We start from the raw sequence: 27324 nt of genomic DNA, 5'->3' as shown, positions 1-27324 counted from the left end.
CGCTGTTTTTAGGTCAGAGTGTACTCGGTCTGTTGCCCAGAGTCCTTTCTCGGAACCCATCACGTTGAAGGTGACGGCAATGTCTTAGCGCACACGTGTCCCTGGTGCACCCTCGGCCCAAGTGTCTGCTAAGTATGACCATCAGTGGCCTACGCCATACGCTTAAAGACATCCCCGCAGGGCAGCCGTGACACGGCAGGGAAATTCACCAGGCACAGGGACTCTGTCCTGAGACCTGACCTCGTGGGCCTCCCCGGGGCTAGTAACGCACGGCAGGAGCCACAGACGTCAGACACGAGGACGGGAAAAGCCTGGTTCTGGGCGACCGGTAAACGATCCAACCGGAGGCACGCCCAGAGGGGCGGGGGCCACACGGGGCAGCTGGGGGGCTGTGACCCGGGCCGCACGGCGTGTGCGGAAACGGTCAGAGCGCAGGTCTGTTCACGCTGGTAAGCGCAGGAGGAACAGGAAGCAGATTTCCTCCCCGGGTTCGACTTCTTTTACGGCCACGGCCTCTACCACCTCAAGCATCAGCGGCCGCCGTGCAGGGAGAACAGCGTTCTGGGCGTTTCTCTCCCGCACTCTGCATCGCTGGGGAGCAGACGGGGCCACGAGGAGCCAGCAGACCCTATGTCCTGAGCTCAACCTCGCTTCAGAGCCCCACACTTCCCACGTGTCTCCAAGTCCGTCCCAGCCGGAAATCCCACGGCTGTCACCCGTCACGGTTAGAGCGGTGTGGCCGGAGCCACCGCGAGGCACGGGAAACAGGACGCACGTTACCTCCGAGAGCTTGATGCACATGTTCTCCTGCCAGCCTTCTTCCGGGGGAGACTCTGGAAGGAACACCCAGTCTGCCCCGCAGGCCAGGGCGCTCACCAGGGCTAGGTACCTATTTGGAAAGAGCGGTGGCTTCGTAAGGCAGCGGCGGGCTCCCGCGTGGATCGGCCAAGGAGGCCAGGCTGAGCGTCCTCGCCATGCAGACGGCACCGCACATACGTACCCGCAGTGTCTCCCCATGACCTCAAGCACAAAGGTCCTCTGGTGGCTGCAAAAGAGACAGAGGAAACATCGACTTACCACCCCTGGGAACAGCATGAAAAGCACAAAGAGAGGCACTGCGACAGCCAAGTTAGAAGCAAAGCCTGCTTCGTGCCGATGGCAGTTCAGAGAGCACCCACTTTCTATAAAATGCTACACCACAGCACAGAACGCCCACCAGGGGACCTCCCGGGGTTGGGACTGAGGTCCACACTGCAGCCCAGAACACCCACCAGGGGACCTCCCGGGGTCGGGACTGAGGTCCACACCGCAGCCCAGAACGCCCACCAGGGGACCTCCTGGGGTCGGGACTGAGGTCCACACCGCAGCAAAGGACGCCCACCAGGGGACCTCCCGGGGTTGGGACTGAGGTCCACACCGCAGCCCAGAACACCCACCAGGGGACCTCCCGGGGTCGGGACTGAGGTCCACACCGCAGCACAGAAAACCCATCTTGGGACCTCCCGGGGTCGGGACTGAGGTCCACACCGCAGCACAGAACGCCCACCAGGGGACCTCCCGGGGTCGGGACTGAGGTCCACACCACAGCCCAGAACGCCCATCTCGGGACCTCCCGGGGTCGGGACTGAGGTCCACACCGCAGCACAAAACGCCCACCAGGGGACCTCCCGGGGTCGGGACTGAGGTCCACACCGCAGCACAGAACGCCCACCAGGGGACCTCCCGGGGTCGGGACTGAGGTCCACACCGCAGCACAGGACGCCCACCAGGGGACCTCCCGGGGTCGGGACTGAGATCCACACCGCAGCACAGGACGCCCACCAGGGGACCTCCCGGGGTTGGGACTGAGGTCCACACCGCAGCCCAGAACGCCCATCTCGGGACCTCCCGGGGTCGGGACTGAGGTCCACACCGCAGCACAGGACGCCCACCAGGGGACCTCCCGGGGTCGGGACTGAGGTCCACACCGCAGCACAGAACGCCCACCAGGGGACCTCCCGGGGTCGGGACTGAGGTCCACACCGCAGCACAGGACACCCACCAGGGGACCTCCAGGGGCTGGCAGCCCGTCCCAGCCGAGCGCCCGCTCCCCAGCTCACCTCTGGGCGGTGGTCATGATGGCGTCCACGACCTCGATAATCCTGTGCAAGGCGGAGTCAGTGCCGATGGTCATGTCAGTGCCGCAGAAGTCGTTGTCGATGGAGCCAACCATGCCCACGACGTTGAGGTAGGCGTGCTTCTGCACCTCCTCCCTGTCGATGTCGCCTGCGTGGGACACAGACCGCAGGCCCTGAACACGGCCAGCGAGAAGCGGGGCGTCCCGGGGAGACAAAGCCGCCACTCCGCCCCGGTTTCCCACATGTCGTTGTGTTTTCTGAACAAGCTCAGTCTGCGCGCTGAGGGCACGGCAGCCAGCCTGCGGCCGGGAGATGTCACCAGCCGGGCACAGGGGCTCAGCGCAGATAGGGAAGGGGGAGCACGCTGCGTCCGGCTTTAGTAAAACCCGACCTCTCTCCGTCGGCGGCCTCGGGCAGGCGTCCCTCCGTGTGAGGGGGGGTCACTCGCAGAGACCCGGGAGCTTAGGGACGCTGCGCGTGCTCCCGCGGATTTCTCACCGACGTGGGGGGCGGTGGTGGGGACCCGCTTCCGGGTCTCGGGAGAGAGCTGCCGAGGGGGGCGCGGGCAGGGACTCGGCGGTGACCCCCCTGTGCCACCAGAGCCTGCTGTGGGCCCAAGTGCAGCGGGCGGCAGGTGCCGCGGGACCTGACGGCCGCCCTCCCATCCACGGACAGACGGCGCAGACTTGGGGCCCCTGCTCCTGCCAGCTTCCCACCCGTCAGAAGGGGCTGCCCCTTGAGGCCATGAGCTGCCGCGGGCCGTGTCGGATGCCAAGCCTCACCTCCGCATCAGCACCCTTCCCAGGTACGGGCCGCGGAACACAGAAGGTCCTCCACTACAAGTCACCTCAAGTCTCGCAACAAGGCAGACACCGGGGGGCCCCCGGCAGAGCCGGACGCACGGGGTGGTGGACACCCGCACCCTCACCTCCAAACGCCCCGCGACAGTCAGCCGGGCGGACGCCTGAGTTCAGAGCGCTCCGACGGGAACGGCAAATGAACGGAGGGCACAGAAAACCCCCCGGGGGACAGGCGGGCGCACAGACGTACCATTTTCGGCCAGCTCTTTGAGCAGCCCGCTCCACTCCTTCCGGAAGATGTTGGCCCCGGTGAGACTTCCGTCCCCGCCGATCACACACAGGTTGGTGATGCCCCGCTGAACCAGGTTCCCGGCGGCTTTCAGCCGACCCTCCCGGGTGCGGAAGGCCTTGCAGCGAGCACTGCCTATGATGGTGCCTCCCTGGAAAGAAACCAGACCACGTGTCCGTGCCTTCTCCCCGCAGGAGCTGACACGGGGCGCTACCAGCGCGTCAGTGAACACGCAGAGAACGCAGGAGCCCGCAAGATACCCCAGCCGTCCCCAGGCCGGGGCTGAAGCAGGACGGCGGGGGCGGCCACGCCCCCCACCCACCGAGCCTCCCACGGGCGGGCGCGGGCCAGCAGCTGTGACCGGAGAATGGGCACGGCCAGCCGCCCGGGCACCAAGGCCCCCGTTCTCCTGGAGCTCCCCATGCGGGCAGAATAGAAACCTGTGAGCCAAAGACATTTGTGCCTTAACATCTCCCCCCGCTCCCCCCGCCCTTTTTTAAAGGCTAAGTCGTCAGAAAACTTCAGTTGGACCACCCACATTTCCAGGAGAGACAAGTCAGGGCTTTTCACACTTGGTCTCTCAAAACTGAAAGACCCCTAGTCACGAGTTAAAAGAAAGCAGGGGCGCCTGGGGGGGTTCAGTCTGTGAAGCGTCCGACTTCGGCTCAGGGCATGATCTCACGGTTCGTGAGTTCGAGCCCCGCGTCGGGTTCTGTGCTGACAGCTCGGAGCCTGGAGCCTGCCTTGGATTCTGTGTCTCCCTCTCTCTCTGCCCCACCCCTGCTCATGCTCTGTCTCTGTCTCTCAAAAATAAACATTAAAAAAAAATTAAAGAAGTAAAAAATAAATAAAAGAAAGCAGGATTTCTTTACATACATCTTGAATTCACTCATAACACCTCCATTTGCACACAATCCTTCACGTACGGGCTCAGTTCATAAGGCACAGTGCTCTGCACCCCAAGGAGCCCGTGCGACTGACAGGAAGTATGGCGGAGACAGCGGCACGGTGTGGCCCAGCAAAGGTGAGCCGGGGCGGAAGGTGCTGGGCAAGGACAAAGAGGGACTGGTCACTCTGATGTGACCGAGAGCGACTCGGTCCTGGGATTGCTGACAACTGGAGGTCAAGCGGGCACAGCCCATAAACACCGAGGGGCTCGCGGGGCCTCAGGAGCTAAGCCACGACTGAGGATCGCCAACGAGTCGCTCTCCGCGCCCCGCACAGCCCCGCCTGGGTTCCTATCTCCCTGGGCGGTCGCGGCACCAGACCGGAAATGGTCCTGTCACACGTGGGTTTGCTGCCTGGAATTCAGAAGACGCGTCCTCATTTTTTGCAAATAGCATTCTAAGTGCTGACGGCTGTAAAAGTCCCTCCGGCCTATTTCCGGGGAGGGCAGAGGATAGGACCTACAAGTGTGTAACCAGCCTTACAACGTACACCCGGCGATCCTCTCCCCACCGGGGGCCACGGAGATGTAACGCACCTAGAGCGTGATGTAAGTTGGGGCGCACAACGTGCTGATTTGATACATGCACGTGTTGCGAAGGGATCGCCACGAGAAGGCTCACTGACCTGCTTATCCGTTCACGTTCGCTTTCTTTTGTGGTGAGAGCGTTTAATATCTACTCTTGGCAACTTTCAGTATCATATCATACAGCGTTGTTAAGAGTTTTTAAGGCCTAGGACACGATGATTCAACATACATCTACACCGTGAAATGATCGCCATAACCAAGTTCATTAACACCTCCATCACCTCCGTAACCTCTGTGCGTGCGCGTGTGTGTTGAGGACGAAGATTTACTCCCTTAGCAACTCTCGAGTGTACAAAACAGAATTATTAAGCATAGCCACCACGCTGTACGTTAGGTCTGGAGGTTACTCACCCCCAACCTGGGAGTCTGTGCCCTTGGACCAGCGACTCCCCGTTTCCCCCACCCCCAGCCCTGGGCGGCCACTGCTCTGCTCTGTTTCTGCAGGTTCAGCTTTTCTAGATCTCACCTGCACGTGAGACCGTACGGACGTTGTCTGGGTCTGACTCATCCCCCCTCAGCACAACACCCCGAGGTCCGCCCGTGCTGTCCCGAGTTGCGGGACTTCCTTCCTCCCTTACGGTGAATACGTTCCGCTCACAGTCAGACACCATCTACTCCGTCCGTCCTTCTGTCGCACGAGCACCCTCAGCGAGAGTCTATCAGTCTGGTTTCTTTCTACTGAAAAACGCTCAACGTGAGCGACACGTTAACGTGTCCATTTCAACAGGCCGGAACCACCAGTAAAGACCCATGTTGTGAAACCCATTCTTTCCCTGCCATCCATTTTCCACCGGTTCGGGCCTTCACGGAGCTACGGTGTTTGGGGAATTCATCAGGCACGAGACATCCGGGCAGGCTCCTTTTACGTTCTGGGTCGGCACCTGTCTTGCCTACAGCAGCACGGTCCCACGGCTGTGCACAACCGAAGCCAGCAGCCACATCTGGCTCAGCCCGGCACAGGGAGCTGTGTTCCCACTGAATCCCGCAGCCCTCGGAGGCCGCCAGCGGGGATCGTTCCCAGGCCCGGTGACTCTCGAAAAGCCAGCAGGCGCCAACAAGCTGAAGCTGCCTCAACATTAATCCGGCCTTAAAAAACCAGGAACAGGGGTGCCTGGGTGGCTCAGTCGGTTGAGTGGCCGACTTCGGCTCAGGTCACAATCTCTCGGTCCGTGAGTTCGAGCCCCACGTTGGGCTCTGTGCTGACCGCTCAGAGCCTGGAGCCTGTTTCAGATTCTGTGTCTCCCTCTCTCTGACCCTCCCCCATTCATGCCCTGTCTCTCCCTGTCTCAAAAATAAATAAAATGTTAAAAAAAAAATTAAAAAAAAAAAAAAACAGAAACAAACCCGAAATCCACGACAAGGTCCACAAGTGAACCCCTGCTGTCACGCGTGACTCTCCAGTGCAAGAATAATCCTCTGCTGGCACGATGCAAAGCATGTTAAAAAGTTCAATTAAGCCACCCATTGAGGATGTGTCCCTACCACAGAAGTGGACCAGGATGGTAATGCCAGCCAGCACGTTAACGCGCCTCCAGCATCACCGGAGCCGAAGGACCAAAGCTTTCCCACTACAAGAGTGACTTACTTTGGAGACACAGGGAGCATGGGAAGTGAGCACATACCACTTGCAGAATGCTGGAGACGCTTTCCCAGTTGGCTTCCACAATGTTACTGCCGCCATCAACCATGCCTTGGTAACCCTGCGGAAAGAGGGTGGACATCCTCGTAAAAAAAAAAAAAAAAAAAAACAACACTGGGTTCAACTCTACTGAGACAGCAGATCCACCTGTACATCCTGTGAAAAAGTAAGGCGAGGAGTGAGGAAGGACTCTGAGCCCCTAGGACCCCGGCGGCTCCGAGCAGGGCGCCACCCGTGCTGCTTCTAGGCGGCAAATGTGCACAAAAACTTCCTCAGTCTAACCCCCAACAAATGGGAACTTCTTGCCAGACTCATCCGGGGCCCTACGGGGACTAAGCCAGTTTGCCTGTCACCTGACAGGTCCACGCAGGCTGAAAGGGGAGATACTTCCCCTAACACTGATCGTAACGTGACAAACTGACGTGCAAACAGTGATGTCAATCGCTGCGCGTGCAAGAAAGCATTCCTGTCTGGGCCTCGGTTTCCCCGGGCCGCTATCCATGCCGCTCTCGACACACACGCCGTCCCGTGTTCGGCTTCCGAAAAGCACGGCTGAGGATCACCGCAGCCATCGGTCCGCCTCACCCTGTGCTTAGCTGCATCTGACTCGCAGGAGGGGGCGGTGAGCCAGCGGGGGTCAAGGCGCCCGAGGACCAGGACCTTCCGGCTCTAAGGGCATCTCGCTTTTCCCCGAAGACCGCACAAGATCGAGGAAGACAGACACACCCGTTTACATCTTTACCGCCCAGACTCTCTCCCCAGGACACTTAACCTTAAAAAGGAACAGGCACTAAGCACTTTGAAAGTTGATCATAATAGATGGTTATGGTGGATTCGTATCTCCTACCTTCGTGGAGGTCAAGAGGAAGGAAAAAAATAAGGATTTTTTCAAAGTGAAATGGCCCACCAAGTAGGGGCCGTGTGTGAAAGTTAATCAACAGGGCAGGAGCCTTTACGGGCAATCACGGCGTGAACCTGTGCTTACGAGTACAGATTCCCGTCAAAAATATGTTCCCGTATGATGTAACGTACAGTGTTAATACACTGTATCGTAATAATATATGATACACGTTAACGTATTATATCGTACACCATGGCATACGATACATTACTGTTATCTTTACATCCTGAAACATCGTATTATAGAACTTATTATTTCTGTGTTACACAGCGAGAATACATTCATGATGTATGTCTATAAATTATACAGAATGAACCTGCCTTCAACCTCTCTGTTCTATTTCACTCCAGACCACCTCTCTCTTTCCTGTTTGTCACACACATAACACCAGGCTATCAACACACACCTGTGTCTGTGTATATATTTTTATAGGCTATATAGATACACATTGTACGTAACACGTAATATGTTGTGTACAATATACAAGCATATATATTTACAAAATAGCAATATAACTACAATCATAAATATAGCAAATACATACTTTATATGTCACACAGAACATACGTTGTATATAATCTATTATAGTCACATAGTGTTTTACACCATATAGTATACGAACATCTAAATACACATACACCCATGCATGTGTCACAGTCTGGTGTTCTGTGTGACAAACAGCAGAGGGACAAATGGAATGGACTAAAGTGGGGCAGAGGAGCCGTGAGCAGATTCGCCTTGGAGCTGGCGGGCCTCCCCCACGCCTCCTGTACTGAGGACGTGACCCCCGGGCTCAGGCTCCCCACAGCCCCCCAGAATAGGCCGTCTTCATGGGGCAGCGACAAAGCCTACCGGGTGTGCGTTTTTAGCCCTGTCCATATAACGTATGGGGCCGCCGAGGATGTCTGTGCAGGGTGACGTGGGCCAGGCCCGGCCCCCGGAAGGGGGGCTCCTGAGAGGTGTGAGTTGTGCTGTGCCAGCTGTGAGTCACCAGCCACACACGCTGCCCCGGGACCAATGCAAAGGCAGGCCCTCCCTGCTTCTAAGGGACTCCCAGGGACAGTGAGCAGTGTGTTACAAACAGGTAGAGAGACGGGCAGCTAGACGGTAGACAGACAGACGACAGACAGAGAGCAGGGAGCGGACGCAGAGGGAGGGAGCCCCCGGCCTCAGGACTGCCTGTCACCGAGCCCTGCCAACTAACTCCCCAGTTTCTGCTAAGAACTACCCCCCCACCCCCCGTCATCCTGCACGCACCACACGCCATGCCATTCCTCAGATATGGGAACAGCATTCAACGTCCGTGGCGGTGCCGGCTTTCCGAGCTCCGTTCTCTGAAGCCTGGGATGCAGGGACACAGCACGTGTCACAGGACACAGGCCTGCGCTGAACTGGACCCAGTGCACAGCACGATGCTTCAGCCCCAAACCCGCGCGGGCCTGACGACGAGAGAAAACATCTTCAACGAGGCCAGAACGGCACGTGTAAACCAGGGCCGTCCCGCGCACGGCAGGGTGACATGCGCTAACCCCTCGGGAACACCCAGAAAGCCAACACCCCGCTCCCCCGCTCCGACGGCCGCCAGAGTCATGCCGGCACCCTCCATCCTGAGGTCACCAAGGACACCCAGGGGAAGGGGCCGCCCCGGGCGCCCCAGTGCCGGCGAGGACGCGGAGGCCGGGGCAGTGTTCCCAGCTTGTCGAGGGCTGTCTCCGCTGCACCTGGCTGGCGGCACGGACCCCTGGACAGTTCGGGCAACTCGTGTGCCCCGCACGGCGCCTCTGTGGGGAATGCAAAAGTTCCCTCTGCTGTATTGTCACCGCTCAGCCTTAAACACTGACTCAACAAAAACATTTCCGAATCCCTTTGCTCCTGGGGTAGGAATGTGGGAAATCCTCCTAGAAAACATGACACACATTTGGAAAGGCAGAATATCCTCCCAAGACGGTTTATTTCGCGCGGCACGGCTGTCTATGGGAAAGGAAGCACCCGTGGGCTGGGCCGGAGGAAGTGACTGGCAGGGGCGGGGGGCTCGGGCACATCTGACCGCAGTTTTAAGCCGTCCTTCGCTTCCCAGGAAGACGTGACTAAACCAAGAAGGCCGGTTTTACACAAACGTACCATAATTTGCAAGCTCAGACGAGCTATTTTCTACTGAAGCCTCTTTGGAGGTTTGCATGCCTATTCCAATACAGCCAAGAGCCCAAAATATGTTCTGCCATCCTCTTTGGAGTCTGACTTCAGAGCGAGTTCCATGACTCACACGGGAGTAAAGGCACGCAAAAGCTGGAACAACCGCACTGAGTTTTTACCCAGAGTAACGCTCCCCGCCTGGCTGGCCCTCGTTTGCACGGTGTTGAGCCAGAGAGAGAGCCTTCGCGGCTGCACCAAGTGTGGCGACCTGTGGAGGCTTCAAGCAACACCTCTTGGTGACGTCTCCAAACGTGCCCCAGACTCTGAGGTCAGTTTGACCCCCTTGGAACCGTCCTGAGCAATGTCCAGGGAGGCCTGGGGGCCCAGTCTGTCCCCAGGACCCCGTGCTGCCTTCAGAGGTCACTCTGACCTGCATTTTTAGGCACCTGTTAAATCGGCTCTGAGAAGAGTCGGAACCAGTCCACGGTGGGTGGCTTCCTCTCACAAGAGACCTCATACTGCGTAATTTCTTTTAAATAAAGGCCCAGAAGGAAACGGAGTCCCGTGCTATGGGAAAGATGCTTTGTGATTTAGAAGGCTCATGTTGGAGGCGTCCACCCTTCTCCTCAGCCGGACGACCTCCTTCCGGATCCCGTTTCTGGCATTTTTCGCCCAGCATCTCGCCGTCTGAGTGGCACACGTTCCAGCTACCAGCAGAAACACTGTAGCCAAGATCGCGACCGCGAAGCGTTTTCTAGATGTGACCACCGACACCAGAGACCTCTCCCGGGCTTCTGCCGCTTTGCGTAGATACGTGTTTTGGTTTCCCGCTTTAGTCCTTGACAAACGAGAGCACGTCACCGACAGGACTTAACGGCAAGCACACAGAGGTGCGCTCTCGACCGCTGGAGGCTTTGGAGTCAGGAGATGCCATCCTGCTAAACCAGGTGGGCGTGAGACAGCGGCGGGCACGGGTCCTTCACGGTGGTGCCTTCGAAGTCCAGGAACGTCGGCTGTTTTGCTACAGGAGATCCTGGGCGGACCCCCCGGTTAAACAGCAGGCCCTCCCAGACCCAGCGCCCAGTTCACCGCCCCACCCCCCCCCTCCCCCCGCCCCAACCCCAGGGCTCTTTGGGGCCCGGATGCTCTAGCCTAGCGGGCTTGAGAGCGCTCAGGGCGCCGGGACCTCGGGGACGATGCCCCAGAGCCACCTCCACACGTGTCCCGCCGAGCTGCAGTCAGACTCTCGAATTCTAAAATTGGTTAGAACAGGACGGGCCCCAGCGGAGCCCCACACAGTGTGCCTGTGGAGACCGGCCGGTCCACCATCGTGCTGCGTTAGCCCCCTGGCGTTATCGGATGTCTCCACACCGAAGCGGGTAACACAGAGTCCCAGGCCGGTCACAAAACCCACGGCCACAGCGGGTCACGGCAAATCAGCATGACACGGCCCCGCGGTGATAACGCAGGGCAGGGCAAAGGCCCGGAAGGAGATTATATTTCCGAGATTAAAACACTAAACTGGGAACCAGGGCAAGGTCGTGTCAAGCAGGACCAGCGTGTGGACGGTCCGAGGACGGGTCACGGAGCGGGCCCTCAGCGGGAGAGACGCTCAGCCCTATGCCCGTTACCTCTGTCATCCGGCTGCATGGGGCCACAGGACCTTTGTGAACCCAGTAACCATGCGGACGGGCCTGCTGGAGCCGGGCAGCCAACCCCGCAAGTCAGCTGCAAGGGACACACACTTGACTGCTCGTTCGGGCCATCCTACTACTGTTTTTAGACAGATGCTTTGTGGGTTAGTAGTTCTGACTCTAAGGAAGTTAAAATGTAGAAACAGTTAAGTGTCAAACCTGTAGGAGAAGAGAGTGTGGTTCTGGTCACCTGGCCTTCCCAGCCCTCGGGGTGGAGAGTGGGGGGAGGCAGAGGCAGGGGTGGGGCGGGTCCGAGCAGGCCAGCACGCCCCCCAGAAGTCACCCCGGGCATCCTGGCCTGCTCGCCCCCCGTCAGGAGCACGGGGGGCACCCACGTCCCATCACACCCGGACGTCCCACACCCAGCAGAAGAGGGCGGGTCAAGAGGGGACCGCTGCTGTCCCACCCGGCCTGGCTGGAAAGTGAGGGGTTGGGTGGTCACTGTCTTTCTGCCCCGAGCATGACATTTCTTGCTTAAAGACGGTGAACGCAGGCAGCCCGTCAGAAGTCACGTGCCCCGTGGCAAACAGGGTTTCTGTTCGGAAGGGGAAAATGACACCACTCTGTGAACAGACAGATTAAAGCTGGTTTATCCGGGTATTAAGTCAGCTCTGACGAGCAGGGTCTCCGCCTGCAGCCCAAGCCGGCCAGGCCAGGGTCACGGCTCTGACCTGGCCGAGGCCCCTCTCTCCAGGAAGTCTGACTACCCCGTCGACATCTTTTAACAAGAAGGTTGGCTGCTGAATGTGCCGGGAATCATTCCTGCCTTTATTCAGTGTTCGGAAGACCAGAGATGGGCCTGTGGGTATTTCCAGGTCTGTGTGCCCATGCCCAACTGGTAAGCATTATCTCAGAGAGGAGAGACACCGGGCGCCTGGGGTGGGGGCTCAGTCCACTGAGCGTCCACCTCTTGGTTTCGGCTCCGGTCATGATCCCAGGGTCATGGGATCGAGCCCCGCGTCGGGCTGTGTGATGAGCAAGGAGCCTGCCTGGGATTCTGTCTCCCTCTGCCCCTCCCCAGCTCCCCGCCTCTCTCCGTAAAATAAAAAAATAAACACACGAAAAAGAGGAAAGACTTTTAAGTGAGTCATGTTTAAAGAGCTATAATTTCTGTAAATCTGCAGAAAAACCTTCTGCTAATAGGATTTTGAGTCTGCAGATTATATGAGACAGAACTGGCCTCCTGTTTCTAGCAACCAAAGACAGGAGGAACAGAGGACTTAACGGCCCTCCTCAACCCCGGGACCGCGTCCTGGGCACAGTCCTGTGAAACCATGTGACGTGCTCGTCATCGCCGTCCCCGAACAGCTAGAGACACCTGTAGGTCTCTAAGGAAAAACCCGAGCCCGAAAGGAAAAGGAGAAAAAGCGACAACTGACTCACCAGGTGGAAAGAACGGGTTAATCGGCCACCCGCCCCCTCCTCCCCAGACGGTGCCCAAGGGCTCAGCACAACAGCACGTGGTCCTGGCCCGGATTTACAGCAGTCCCGGCCGCAGCCAGACAGAACAATCCGGGTGCCAGACCTGGAGCAGGACTGCCAGCGTTTTCCCATCAATACACTTCCCACAAACTTTCTGCTGAGGGAAAAAACCCAAAAACCCTTCCTTTATGTAACACTAACCCGTTTAACTCTTTAGGCACGTGGGGAACCTCGAAAGCTCCAGTCAAGCTCCGGGGGGGTGGGGGTGGGGGGCGATACACACCGACAGGCAGCTGGATAGACCGCTGAGTGAGGTTTTGGAGAAAGAAAACCAAACGTCTTGTAAATCTGAGCCCCAAGAGGTCTCGGACGGCCGTCCCCAACGGGGTGACTGTGCCCACCAGCACCACTGCCCACGTCTGGAGACACTTCTGTCACGACTGTGGGGAAGGGGGTGGTTCCGGCCGGTGCCCCCTGCCCGTCCCAGGGACGGTCACACTAGGTGGGCGGGTAAAGGATGAGCATTCTGCTGCCCAAATGAATTAGGAAAAAAACCAGCAGATTTCAGAGTCGGTTGGATTTCAAAGACAGGGTCCTTTACGTGGTGACAAAGAGCTGATGGTACCTGAACGGATTCACTTCGATGACATGCTATCGGTTCCCAGTGCCAAGTCTGAGGGGGGGAGGCGACAGAGTTTTGAGTGAGCCCAGGACGGCCCCCCATGGGGACAGAAAGGACAGGCTGTTCCCTAGAATTCCTCTTTTGAGGGTGGGCGGGAGGGGTGTCACGAGAAGCAAGGTGTCTTCTCCAGACAGATGCCTTCGGTTCAAGGGAGCCCCTCTCCAGGCTGCCCCCGTTAGCTCCCCATCGCTGGGACTCACGGGCCGCCGTTCCTGGGGCCGAGCCACAGACACTGCCCTCTGCTCTTGTCCCCGGCACCTTCTTCCCGAGGTGCCAGTCACCAGTAAAGCAGTTATTACACCACCCTGCACACAGACCCTCCCTGAAAGAAATGGGATCTGTTCAGACTCAGGACTCCGCCTGCCCATCTGCGGGGAGGGGCGGGATGCCAGGCTCGCCCAGCCGACAGGACCCCCACCCACCCCACCCCTTCAGGGAGGGCACCAAGAATACGGCCCAAAAAGTGGTCGGGACGAAAGCGGGCAGCGGAGCCCATGATGGGGAGAAGAAGTCTGGTTCCCTGTGTCAAGACTCTTCCAGAGAAAACCCAAGATGCTCTTCTCCCAAGGAACCCACGTTCCTGGGGGCGGGCATAGCTGATGTGCCCCAAGGCGATTCCTGAACTGGGGACACCGTGAAGTCTGGTGATAGAGATCTCATCTGACTATCCCATCTCAATACCCCCAGGACACAGGGCCAGTGACGACAAACAAAACCACAACAGAACTCTTAAACCGGACAAGGATTAATGCTGACAGTTACTAGGTCGGATTCAACACCCAAAGGTTTGGCATGCACGCGGCCACCAGGCCCACCCCACGCCCTCCGCCTGTTGACCTCGGCGGCGTGGACATTCGGGGCCAGGTAACTAACTCCCTGTTGTGGCCGCTGTTCTGGGCACCGCAGGGAGCTGAGGGGCGTCCCTGGTCCCCAGGCACCACATGCCTGGAGCCCTAATAACGTCACAGCCACAAAATGTCTGCAGACATCAGCGTCCCCGGGGGTAGTAGGTCCCATCCCCGTCACCGGCCGGATGGGGGACTGGGGCTTTCTCCCCAGCTCTGCCCGTGACGAAAAGACACAGCAAAAGCAAAGTCTCTTTTTTTGAAAGACACACACCAGTCAGTTTCTTCAACCATGAAATAACGGAAATGACTTCCTTCCCCTCCCTCCAGCACCCGCAGTCACCCTCCAGACCCAGTGGCCGCTGGTGACAGAGCTGGAGCCTGGAGAACCCCCACAGCGTCCCCAGGGAGGGGGACAAACACTGTGGGGCCCGCGTGCTGCACGCCCAGAGTCCAGGCAGAATCGTCTGCACCAAATCGAAAACACGCTGTCGGTCACAAGAGCCCCCAGCAGGCAGGGGAGGGGGGGTGGGGTCCTGGCTGGAGCTCCAAGGCAGAGGGAGCCCCTCCCCAGGGTGAAATGGAACCAAATGGAAAGGCAGAGGGCATCTGTGCGCGTGCACGCGGTCCCCTGCAGCGGCAGGAACACACGCGGGCAGCTGTAGCAAGCTAAACATCCATCGGGGGGCGGGGTCTGTCCACACCAGCGCCCCGGCCCAGGGCCAACGCCCACGGGGGTGACGTGACCCCGAAGGCACCCCAGACAACAGTCTGGAAATGCTTGGATTGGGCCCATCCTTTTCACAGCGCCCAAATCGGAGAGACGCAAACCCCAGAGCCACAGAGCCGCAGCTCGGAAGAGCAAAGCCAAGAACGGGGCAAAAAAAACACCTTTCTAGCAAACAATACACAAACTGTTATCCAGCCCGACGAGCAAAGGCTTGTGACCCGCCCCTTCCCAGAAGGAGGAGAGCCCGGGCCAGCTCTGGGGGGCCAGGGCAGGGTGGGGGGGAGGTCAGGGCCTGGAGCCGGTTTCAGGAACCACTGTGGCAAAATACCGACCCCCCCCGCCACCGTCCCTGCCGCACGGGCCATCCCGTCGGCGCCCTGTGCTGGGATCGCGGTAATCACACAGAACACCTAATGGCTTCACACACCATCACGGGTCTCCTGTGTCAGGACATTTGAAAAGTGGGGTGTGACCTGACTGGTTCAGTCGCACGGGACAGGACATTTGAAAAGTGGGGTGTCACCGGTCGCACGGGAGAGGAATGATCCCGCAAACGAGGGGTCACGTAAATGGGAGTCCCCAGTGGTGGGATATCGCAGAAGTGTGGAGAGGGATCGTGGCGGAAAACACTGCACAAAATATATTTGCTGTAGTTTTTTTTTAATTTTAAATGTTTATTTTTGAGAGAAAGAGAGAGAGCGTGAGCAGGAGAGGGGCAGAGAGAGAGGGAGACACAGAATCGAAAGCAGGTTCCAGGCTCTGAGCTGTCAGCATCGAGCCTGACATGGGGTTCGAACCTATGAGCTGTGAGATCATGACCCGAGGCGAAGTTGGACGCTTCACCGATGGAGCCCCACCAGGCGCCCCCTATTTGCTGTAGTTTTTATAACATTCAGATCCCCTTCTAGACTTTCACATACGGTCTTGGGGAGGATCAGAATAAAAGACGAATGTGCTCTCCTCTTTCCGTGTTTTCCGCTTTGTTAGGTTTCATAAATTTAAAACCTAAATAGAGATTATTTTTCCCTCATAGTTTTTGACGTAAACGCCCTGGTCCAAACTACACGGGTGCCTCCCCTCCAAACCTCGCCTACCGCTAAGTGGTCAGCCCCTGGAAAGTGGGACATCACAGCCCATGGCCCCCGGCTCACCTCAGACTCTTCATTTGAAGTTGGTACGTAAAGGGTTGTCGGGGAGGTGGTCTGGGTTTCCCGGTGATGACACAAAGCTCAAAGTGGCCTCTTTCTCCCAGTTACCTCAATGTTTATTTGCGTTCAGCCCCATAATGAGTGACAGATCACTTCCGTAAGGAAGGAGGGCTGCAGACAAATACGGTCATCCCACAGGGCCAGCAGGTAGACACGAAGCAGCATTTTGCGCCCCGTGTCCTCTCCCCCAGCCCCTCACCCCTGGCACAAACCTCACAGACCTGTACCCAGACCAGGAGTGTGACCTCCCCACTCCCTGCCCCCCCCCCCCCCTCCCGCACACAGGGCCTGCTCTGGCCTGAGGGGCGTGCCCACCACCTGTCATCTCGTGTTGGGTCAACAGCATCCGGGCAAGCGTGAGGCACGGGTCCCCGAGTCAGAGAAAGCGGGAGGGAGACGCAACACTGACCTCATAGATAAAGTACACCTTGGCCCCCACGTATATTCCCATGCGCACCACAGCACGGACAGCAGCATTCATACCTGCGGAAGGAACGGGGACAGAGTCAGTGACCAGACTGTGGCGATCCGGGTGCTGCCATTTAACGCTCTGTGACCACGGGGGAACCATGAGCCTGCGCGGCGGGCTCCTCACACGGACGACGGGCCTGGCGTGCACGTCCGGGGTCAGGGCCAGGCGGCCGGGGCGCGTCACTGTCCGAGAGCCCGGGGCACCCTGACGGTCACCGCAGACAGAGGCGGGACGCCGGCCCGGAGGAGTTGGTAGGCAACACAGCTCATTGGCGAGACACCAGAGAGACCAGGGCTTATCTGTAGTTAAACGGACTCAACTTGACACGGACGAGGACTGCCTCTGCGACCGGAGGAGGAAAATCGTTATTTCGTTAGCAGCTGGCGGTGTAAAGAATGTCTCCGTGAAGGGCCTTAAATTCAAACTAAGTCACGCCGTTTATTAAAAGAAAAGCCAGCCCCATACGGTATGAATAAATACCTACTTAAGATAAATCTCGGACATGCTCCACACTTGCCCAGAGGACACTACCTAAAGGGGATTAAAGCGGTTTTGTGCGACACGGCCTCGTGCTCTCACGACACCCCGACTCGCTCTCCACGGGAGCCCCACTTTTGAGCGGCACACCTGGGCCGGGTAAGCCCTGGGGAGAGCGGAAGGAACAGGAAACTGCAAACCCTGTGTCATCACTAAGAGGGCGGCCCGCGAGGCCAGGATTCGGGAGGGGACGGTCGGTCCCAGGCCTCGAACAGGCAGCTCCCGGCTCCCAGCCGACGTGCGGGACACCGGGTCGTTCCCCTGCCTCCCCCGCTAAATCACGTTTCAGACACAAATGTCAGGACTGCAGAGGCTGGAGAACACGGGCCACGAAGGAAAGGCCACCCCTGGTAATACACGGAAGGCACCTGGCCCCCAGGAGCGTTACAGACACGGACATGAAATTCGTACGTACTGGGAGGGCAAAGCCACTCAGAAGACAGGCAGAGATGGTCACAGCTGAGCCACGTCTGAGACCCGAGAACACGGCTGTTGGCTCTCAAAGGCTACAGTAGTCACGTGGCTGGACGAGCTTGGGGCCCAGACCTTAGAAATAAGTCCATGTTTAACACACACGTAAAACATACATGTCCGTGGACACGTGCACATCTGAGAGCCATCACTTCCCGGTCGAACCCCGTTTGAGGACCTACAAATTAACAGCTGCTCGGTCCTCCAGACCCTCAGACTCTGCACATCAGGGCACAGCCTCCGCGCCCCCCACGTGCTGCCTTTCCCGTACGTGCTCTCCGTGCTGCTGCCCACGCTGGACCCACACACCGCGACAGCCTCTGCCCTCGAAACTGGCATTTCTCCCCACGTTTGCCCCACATCCCGCCGTGTGCCTCTAACCTTATCTACACCACGGCCAGAGGACTGAAACGGCTTTTTGTCTTTGGTTAGTTACGACACAAGTAATTTATAAATACGTTCTTCTTCTTAAAAAACTACGGGGCGCCTGGGTGGCTCGGTCAGTTAAGCAGCCGACTTCGGCTGAGGTCACGATCTCGCGGTCTGTGGGTTCGAGCCCACGATCTCGCAGTCCACGCTGACAGCTCGGAGCCTGGAGCCTGGAGCCTGCTTCGGATTCTGTGTCTCCCTCTCTCTGCCCCTTCCCCTGCTCACACTCTGTCTCTCGCTCTCTCAAAAACAAATAAACATTAAAAAAATTTTTTTTAAATATTACAGGGCGCCTGGGTGGCTCAGCCAGTTAAGCGTCTGACTCTTGATCTCGGCTCAGGTCTTCATCATGGCTCATGAGATTTTGGCTCTGCGGGGTCAGCAAAGATTCTCCCTCTCTCTCTGTCCCTTCCTACCCCCCTCCCTCTTGCTCTCTCTCTCAAAATAAATTAATAAGTTCATTTATCCATTTAAAATGTTTATTTTGAGAGACAGAGCATGTGCACACGTGCACACACACACACACACACGTGCACACACCGGTGGGGGAGGGGCAGAGAGTGAGAATCTCAAGCAGGCTCATGCTTGGCACAGATCAGTGACATCATAACCTGAGCTGGAAATCAAAAATCAGATGCTTAACCGACGGAGCCCCCCAGGCGCCCCGGGGTCTCCTGCGTCGGCACCCACAAACTCGGATATGCCCATGTCCCTGCCCTCGATTCGACAGGGCCTGCACGCGTCGAGCCAAACTCCTCAGGGACAGGTTGTCCAGCACGGGGACTCTATCTACCTGCTCGGCCCCACCTGGATACTCGACCTTGAATCTCACGGTCGGTCGTCTCCACAGCACAAGCCCACAGCTCCCCCCGAAATGTCACCGCGTCCCGGTCAGACACGCTGGATGCCCTCCCTCGACCTGCAGATGGGGCTCCAGACCCCCAGAGACTCCCTGCGAGCCCCCACCCACCCCTCGTCCCTGGAGGAGTGGCACAGTGTGGGCTCTCACACCTGTGCGGGCGGCCTGTGCGTCCCCCGCGGCCGTGTCAGGTGGGCGGCTGGGGGGACAACACAGCTGCTTAGCGTCCCCCCCAACAGGCTCCAGGATTCCGGGGCTTACGCTGCAGCCACCGTCACAAGGAAACTGACCCCGAGCCCTTCAACGGCACCATCACCGGGTGGGAAGTATGATAAACACCGACTTCCGGGCCGTCACCCTCCTGAACGCCCCTCCTTTACGAGGCGTCATTCCCAAGGGGCCCCTCACACCGGCATGATAAATGGGGCTTTTACGCCATGTAAGTGGCTGAAGGAAGGAACTGTGACAAGTAGACATGATCCAGAGGGGACCCCCCCGAGTCCCTGTGGGATAAAAGCCTGCCCCGACTGTAACCTGTCATGGGAGGCCCCCTGCCTGCATCCCACCCCTGCCTCCCACCCCTACAGTCACCCCTGCATCCCACCCCTGCCTCCCACCCCTGCAGTCACCTCTGCAGTCACCCCTGCCTCCCACCCCTGCACTCACCTCTGTGGTCACCCCTGTATCCTACCCCTGCAGTCACCCCTGCCTCCCACCCCTGCACTCACCTCTGCGGTCACCCCTGCATCCTACCCCTGCAGTCACCCCTGCCTCCCACCCCTGCACTCACTTCTGCAGTCACCCCTGCATCCTACCCCTGCATCCCACCCCTGCCTCCCACCCCTGCACTCACCTCTGCAATCATCCCTACATCCCCCCCTGCATCCTCCCTCTGCAGTCACCCCTGCACCCCACCCACCCCTGCAGTCACCCCTGCCTCCCACCCCTGTACTCACCTCTGCAGTCACCCCTGCATCCTACCCCTGCAGTCACCCCTGCCTCCCACCCCTGCACTCACCTCTGCGGTCACCCTGCATCCCACCCCTGCAGTCACCCCTGCATCCCACCTCTGCATCCCACCCCTGCACTCCCCTCTGCACCCCACCCACCCCTGCAGTCACCCCTGCCTCCCACCCCTGCACTCACCTCTGCAGTCACCCCTGCATCCTACCCCTGCACTCACCTCTGCACCCCACCCCTGCATCCTACCCCTGCAGTCACCCCTGCCTCCCACCCCTGCACTCACCTCTGCAGTCATCCCTGCATCCCACCCCTGCATCCTCCCTCTGCACTCACCCCTGCACTCACTTCTGCACCCCACCCCTGCATCCCACTCCTACACTCACATCACTCAGTGCCCACCTAGCACTGGGTATCCCCCTGGGCCCTGGCAGAGTCCCTGGGGGATTCTGGGGGAGGGAGGAGCCTGAGCATTTCCACCAAGTTCCCGGGAGGGGGAGACGGAGAACAGTCCAGCCAGTACATCCTGAAAACCCCCTCCAAGACTCACTGGGCTTTAACTCACTTACTTGCAAGTGAGTCATCTAGTGAAGCCAGCCGGCCTCTTGCCACAGCTCGGAGCTCCGCCTGGGGCCTGGGGAGGGGCCATGCCTGTGGCTAATAACGAGCTGGGGTGGACGCTCACAGGAAGCCTGTGGGGTCCGGAGCCCCCCTGGGCAGATGAGGAAGTCAGGCTCCGGGCACAGAAACTGAGAAGCCAAGGGAACAAAATTAATAAAGGGCACAGCCGGCGGGTAAGCCTTGGCCTCCAGTCAGACTTAGAGCAGCAGGAAGTCTGTGCTGGAATCCCCAAAGCCAACCGCGAGGGATCCAGATGCCCCCTGGGCCCCAATTCCTGTCTAAGTGCTCGGGGCGGGGCCTGTGGGTTAGTCAGCCCTCGTGGGTCCTCCTCCCACCGGGCGGGGTTGGGCCTGGCAGGTGGCCGCCTTCCAGGGAGGGGACCCAGGAGGACAAAAGCCAGGGAAACGGGAAGACACCCCTGCTCCCCAACAGCCTGCATCACAGGGTTCCTTCCTCGTGCTTTCGCTTTTGCTTCGGTGGCCACATCGGGGAATTAAAGCAACTCGCCTAATTGTTATCATGGGGAAATGTTATCTTGCTGCCGAGTCAGAATCTTAGTGCTTCGAGAGCAGTCGCCTCGTCGTTCGCAGAAATGTAAACCCGGCCTTCAGGGAATGTGGAGTCTGGTTACGGGCACCCAAAATGACGAAACCTTGGGAAAACGAGGGGGCAGCGAGGTGGGAAATGTGTGCCGGTGACTTGAGACGCAGCAGAACGATCGGACCCTTAAGTTGTTCTGATCTTACGTATTCGCTGCTTCTCACCAAACTAGGGTGCAGGTAAGAGCGTCTGGTCAGATCTTCCCTCCCTGGAGGTCAGGGAGCGCCGTGGACCTGTTTCCAAATGCTTCCTGAGGTCTGTTCTGATGACGTTTAAACTCTAAGGAATCTTGGGGCGCCTGGGTGGCTCAGTCGGCCAAGCGTCTGACTCTCGGTTTCAGCTCGGGTCCTGATCTCAGGGTTTGTGGGATCGAGCCCTGTGTCGGGCTCTGTGCTGACAGTGCAGAGTCTGCTTGGGAGTCTCTGTCTCCCTCCGTCTCTGCCCCTCCCCTCCCCCTCCCTCTCAAAAATAAATAACAAGTAAACTTTAAAAAAAAAAAAAGAAAAGAAACTTCAAGTCATCTGTAAAAAGTAAGGGATATGCTGATTCTAATAAAACGAGTGGGGCTCGGCTTGTGTTTCCCACGTGATCAGAAGAGTATAATCAACCTCCTGACTTAACCCTCTTAACGGTATGGAGCGATTTTCCCCACTCGTCACCTTCCCTTCACTAATTAGTCCCTACTTAAATTCCTTTTGGAAAAATAAAGCCCAGCTGTTCGGCCCTCTCACCGGCCTCTATCTGAATTCACGCGCCTCTTTGTACCGAAGCAGCCGTCAGCGTGTGTCAGAACAAGCTAAAGCATGGTTATCTTCCTCCTGCTCCTAAGATTCTCCACTAAGCCTCCCCGTTTAATAATGTAGGTAGGAGGGGCGAGGGGGGGAGGTCACAAGGAGAGCTGTGTCCAGGGGCTGGCTCCCCTGGGATCAGTTGGCAAGCTGGGAGCTTCCCCGCATCCTGTGCTATCCACATCACTGAGTCCCGTGTGAAAAGTCGGGGAAAACGTGGGCACGCGTTCACTCGTCCAGCCGTCCGGTGCACACGGATGGGGCATCGTCTCCTCGCCAGGCACTGGTGCCCTACATCACTGGCCAAACAGGACGGTTCCCGGGCCCGAGAAACCAATACACTGCCAAGGAGGAGAGCGCGGGCAGAGCGGGGCTGGGGGACTGGGTGCGGGGTCCGGTGGGGGGTGGAGCAGAGCCGACGTGCCCGCCCCGGGGAAGCCTGGGTGACAGGGAGCGGGAGAGGCCAGGCACTCCGAGCCTGCCACACGCCGCGTCCCAGTGCCCACCACGGACACCGAGACCACAGCCAGCAGTCCCCTGCACGCCATCCGAGCTTCCACACAAAGGCTCAGGGGGACCCTTTATATCCAAGCGGCCACGGCCACCGCAGGGGCTGAAGCCCCACTGTCCCTGGGGTGGCCCCGGACTGTGCCAAGATGCACTGTGGCAGATAACAGAGCGCATGTCAAGGCTCAGCACGGAAACAAAAAAGTGAAACGTCCTATTAATGGTCTTTATATTAATGATGGACTGAAATACTAGATTGAATAAAATACACATTTACAATTAACGTCTCCTGTTTCTTTTCCCTTTTTAAAATTTGCTTATGTTTATTTAGATTTTAGAGGGAGGGAGAGAGAGAGAGAGAGAAAGAGAGAGAGCAAGCATGAGCAGGAGAGGAGCACAGAGAGGGAGACACAGAATCCAAAACAGGCTCCAGGCTCCGAGCTGTCAGCACAGAGCCCGATGTGGGGCCCGAACCCACGAACCGTGAGATCGTGACCTGGGCCGAAGTCGGACGCTCAACCGACCGAGCCCCCCAGGAGCCCCTGTTTTCCCTTCTGTAATGTGGTGGCTACATAGTGACATCCATAATGGGCCTCATGTGGGAGCCTGGTTTCTATCACACGGCAGTGGAATCTACTTCTGACTCCACACCGTAACAGTGGTGTGGTCTCTTGCCGGGAGCATCAGAGCAAAGCTCCTTGGAAAGGCGGAGAATATTCCAGGCACCTAACAGCTCATCCCCTGCTGATGGGTTTTCCCTGGACCTCCCATTGTTCACTAGTTTAAGCAAGGCCATCAAGAACATTCTACCAACCTGCCTGCCTCCACCGCTGCTCCCGGCTCTGCCTTTCTTCCTGCCCTACTGTGAGCTCCTACCTGAGGCCAAACCCTCCACCTGCAAAGTCACCCGACCCTCCTGGGTCCCCGCCATAGGGGCGTCTTGCCAGGGGCCCAGCTCCAGTCCTGCAACCCTCCAGCTATGGCCCAATCCTGCTCCCCATGAGACCCTAAACTTGGGCTTTGCACCCGCACCTCAGGTGGCTTCCCTGAACCCACAAGGCAAATCCAAAGTCCTCACTGCCTGCCCCTCCCTGGAACCTCACCCACCTGGCCCTGACCTCTTCCCCCAGCTCCTGCACGCCCCCCCCCCCCGTCCCCATGCCAGGGTACTGTGCGCTGGTTCATCCCTCAGCCCCCCATGGGGCGTGTGGAGAGTCTCTGCGCACAGGTGTCCCGGGCCTTCCAGAAACAGGCTGTCCGCCGGGTCCGGCTCCCTGACAGAGGGCATCCGCCGTCTGCCCCGGGCATCACTCTGCACCCAGGCAGCCTCGCTCATTGATGGGAGGAGGACACAGGAAGGGGTATCAAACCCCAGGAATATTAATCCAGAGCTGAGCCGAGGAGGAAGGGCCGCGGGCGGCCACCGCACCTGCTCTGCCAACCGTTTCCCAGTCGAAGACACGTCCAGCCACATCACTTGTTTACACGCTCTATGCAAGGAGTCCTATGCGTAACCCTCCCAGTCAAGGTCCTCGTCCTGATGGGCCGAGCTGCCCCGTGGACCCCGACTCCAGCGTGGCCCTGAGCCGACCAGAGGGACCAGAGGTGCGGTGCCCAGACCCGCGACACCAGAACGCTCCTCAGCAAGACCCCTGGGTGGCTTCTTGGAAACCAGGGGGACAAAGCTCCAGAGCCCCCAGGGGCAGGAGGGCGGGGCAGCGTCCCTGGATGGAAGACCCTCACTGGGGAGGAGGGGAGAGGAAAGGGGAGCAAGAAGGGAGTTGGGGAGAGGACAGCAGGAGAGCGATTCTGTGGCTTTGTTATGCAAATGAGCACTGGAGGCCCCGCCCAGGGGAGAGTGGGACCCTGGCAGGACCCTGGTGGAGAGCAGGAACCAGGCTATTCACCCCCAACAGCCCCAGGGTTCTGGGAGGCCTGGGGCTCCACACTCTCGTCCTGACAGGCACAACGTGTGTAATTCCAGGCACGCTAAGTACATGGCGGCAAAGACGTCTGGGATAAAGGGGTGGGGGGGCGGACACCAGGGCCCCCGGGCAGGTGCACCAAATACAGACAGAGCGCCCCGCTGAGCTTGCTGAGAAGAGGGAGGTGGACACACAGCACCCGACCATTTTTAACGTAAAGCCCCCTGCCCTTTGTCCAGATACACCCTCCTGACCTAATTACAACCGCAGTAAGCATACAGTTTTGGGTCCCCACGTTTGCTGTCACCCCGTCCCGGCCCGTCTCTGTGTTTCTAACGGTGATGGCTCCCGGTGGCCCCTCTGGTGGGCAGAGCGGCCCCCGGGGGCCCCCGGCTCCCCCTGATGAAACGTTTCAGTTCCGAGCCAAAGCTGTTTGCTTCCCGTAACCGGGTTTGAGTTTTTCTGAAAGGCGACCAAGTGTCCAGCGTCTAAGTCACCTGGGTGTGCCACACGGTGCGTGTGCCACAGTTCCAGAAAACGGTGCGATGGCTGATTGCTCACGGGGTTACCGCTGTGATTCTAACACACCGCTGCCAGGACGCAACAGTTTTTGCTAAATTAATTATTACATCTTAAGTGGAAAATAAACCCCGTTACAGAACGTATGCGGACAGAGTTCCAGGGCAGTGAGGGGCCCCAGAGCCCTCGGAGACAAGATGCCCACCGGCCCCCGCTTCCCTCTGCATCGAGCTGGGCTCCTGGCGCGCACAGAAGGAACCCACCCGAGCAGGGCCCAGTGCGCTGTTGCGGCTTCGCGTGTTCAACGGCAGGACTACCCTCGTGCCCGAGGCCCCGAGACCAGAGCCTCACATTCCCGACTACGGTGCTCAAGTTCGAATCTTCGAGGCCTTGGCGTTCCCAGGCACCGCTCTGCAGAAGGACTGCTTTTGATTAGTGAAGCTCAGTCATCGAAATGACTTCATGAGAAAAGGAAGGAGCCAGAACTCCAGTCGCCTGGCATTTTGCGACAGGGAGTGGCCCACAGGCCTCAGTGAGAGTCAGGGGAGCCGTGCAGCAAACACTTGAGAGCCTGCCCCGTGCCGCGTCCTGTGCTGGACCCCAGAAATGCACTTGGGGAGAGACACTGGGGTCCCCCTCCTCCCGTGCCCTCTGCACCGCCGCGGCCCGGCCCTGTCTACCACTTAGAGCTGAAGGCAGGCAGCTCCCCACAAAGCCCGCTTGCCCCCGTGTGCACTAAATTAGCACAGAGTAGTGCCTGCACGGCCCAGAAGGTAGGTACTCATCCTGCAAGTTATTCTTGCTGATGCTGGAAAGGCTGACCCAGACTCCGTTCATGTGAGCTCCCCGAATACTGTACTCGTGCCTGCTTTGCCTCAGGTGAAAGAGGGACTCAGCCTTCCTAGCCTCGCTGCCCTGGGTTCCTGCACCTTCTCAGCTGCACCCGGCCTTCCGGAGCCCACACTCTGAATCATGTTTGGTGAGTGACACAATCTTGCTGGAGGGTGGCTGCTTAGTCATGGAAAGGCTGTCCATCCAGCAAGGTGGAAAATCAGTTTAAACTTGCAGACGTCCTTGCGACAACAGAAGAAACCCAAAGAATGAGAAGAACAATAAGGTCTAGAAATAGCCTTCCTTAAGGGGTGGGGTGGGGGGCTGTGGGAATACAGATGAGGGGATTTTTTTTTTTCTTTCTTCTTCTTATTTTTTAAATAATTACACGAAACTCGAGTGGAAAACAAAAGCACTCCATCGCTCTGGTATCGACGTGGGACTGCTTCGGCTACCCCAGTGCTATCACTGTTAACAGGCGTTTTCTGCTCCCCTCACAGAGCTGTGGAAACATCATCCGTATAATGTTGAGCAAGCTGGGCTTTGCCCACTTTGGAGCGTTAACTTGGACCTGAACTTTACAGCCTCACCGAAGAAAGGCCCCCGGAGAGCACGGCCTGCTGGGAAGTACTGGGGATTGAGGGCTCACAGGGCTTTGCCTAAATCCTGCCAACTGCCACATATGAGCCACGTGACCTGAGCGAAGTCACTCGCGAGTCTGTAGGACCTTCTCCCCACCTCGAAAATGAAGACATACGCACCGTGGAGTAACGTAATGAGGCCTGGAGACGGGAAGCGTAGCGCTCCCGGCCCCCCAAATAGTAGCCATGGTCATCTCCACGTGGAATCCGACCATCGTTCCACACCGTATTAGGAAACTACCTTGTGGGGCATCTGGGTGGCTCAGCTGGTTAACCGTCCGACTTCGGCTCAGGTCATGATCTCTCAGTCCGTGAGTTCCAGACCCGCGTCGGGCTCTGTGCTGACAGCTCAGAGGCTGGAGCCTGCTTCGGATTCTGTGTCTCCCTCTCTCTCTGCCCCTCCTCCGCTCATGCGCTCATGCTCTCTTTCTCTCTCTCTCTCTCTCTCTCTCTCAAAAATAAATAAAAAGATTTCTAAAAATTAAAGAAAAAAGAAAACTACCTTGAAATTAAGGCTTGCACATGCTCTCCTGGATCTTTAGCTATGGGCAAAATTCTCCTATCTTGGCTGATAGAATCTGGAATCAAGATAAAATGGGGGAAAGAACAGAGCGTCTTAGACAGCATCTCTAGGAACAACCTTCTCTAGGGGTCTGTAAATCTGCTGCTGCTGAGACTGACCGAGCACACGCCAGGAGGAGCTTTCTCAGACAGAAGCGGATCGCGACCCTCAGTCAGAGCTCAAAATACCAAAGCAGGAGATGCTGCTTCCCATGGAGTTCCAGACAACACGGAGTCGAAGGCCTCAGCTCCGCCGGATAAATGCCCAGACCACAGGAGGCTCTCCCAGGGGCAGCCCGATGCCCACCTGAGAGTGTCAGGCATTTCCCATTAATCTGACACCGCCGGAGCGGCCTTCTCATGTCTGGGTCTCAATGTTTCCTCTCCCAGTGACCAGCTGTGTGGACTCACTGGCCTCTTGTTACTTACAACTACTCACAGGTGGCTGAGCCAGGAGAAGTGACAGAAAATGCTGACTCTCCTGTGCCATCACCTCGAGTCCGTGCACGTCACCTACCAGGTAGCTGAGCAAGCTTTTGGAAAGGGGTTCAAAAGAATGACCCGTCCATGTATTTTCACCAGACACAGAGCCTTAATTGTAAAACCACC

At 58.1% G+C, this 27324-nt stretch overlaps 1 protein-coding gene across 3 annotated transcripts in view; it reads right to left on the bottom strand.

Moving 5' to 3' along the window:
- Positions 1-27324, bottom strand: part of LOC102967779 (phosphofructokinase, platelet) — a 54003-nt gene that overhangs the window by 24668 nt on the left and 2011 nt on the right. For all 3 annotated transcript variants that reach the window (XM_042990929.1, XM_042990928.1, XM_042990930.1), the window contains exons 2-7: positions 16404-16477; positions 6363-6440; positions 3168-3357; positions 2100-2265; positions 1001-1045; positions 781-889 (exon numbers count right to left, since the gene is read on the bottom strand). In XM_042990929.1, the coding sequence (XP_042846863.1) occupies positions 781-889; positions 1001-1045; positions 2100-2265; positions 3168-3357; positions 6363-6440; positions 16404-16477 (662 nt within the window). The remainder of the gene's footprint in view (positions 1-780; positions 890-1000; positions 1046-2099; positions 2266-3167; positions 3358-6362; positions 6441-16403; positions 16478-27324) is intronic.

Source organism: Panthera tigris, chromosome B4 (assembly GCF_018350195.1).
Source record: "Panthera tigris isolate Pti1 chromosome B4, P.tigris_Pti1_mat1.1, whole genome shotgun sequence".
NCBI classification, from domain to species: domain Eukaryota; kingdom Metazoa; phylum Chordata; class Mammalia; order Carnivora; family Felidae; genus Panthera; species Panthera tigris.
This window is presented reverse-complemented; position numbering and strand designations above follow the sequence as displayed.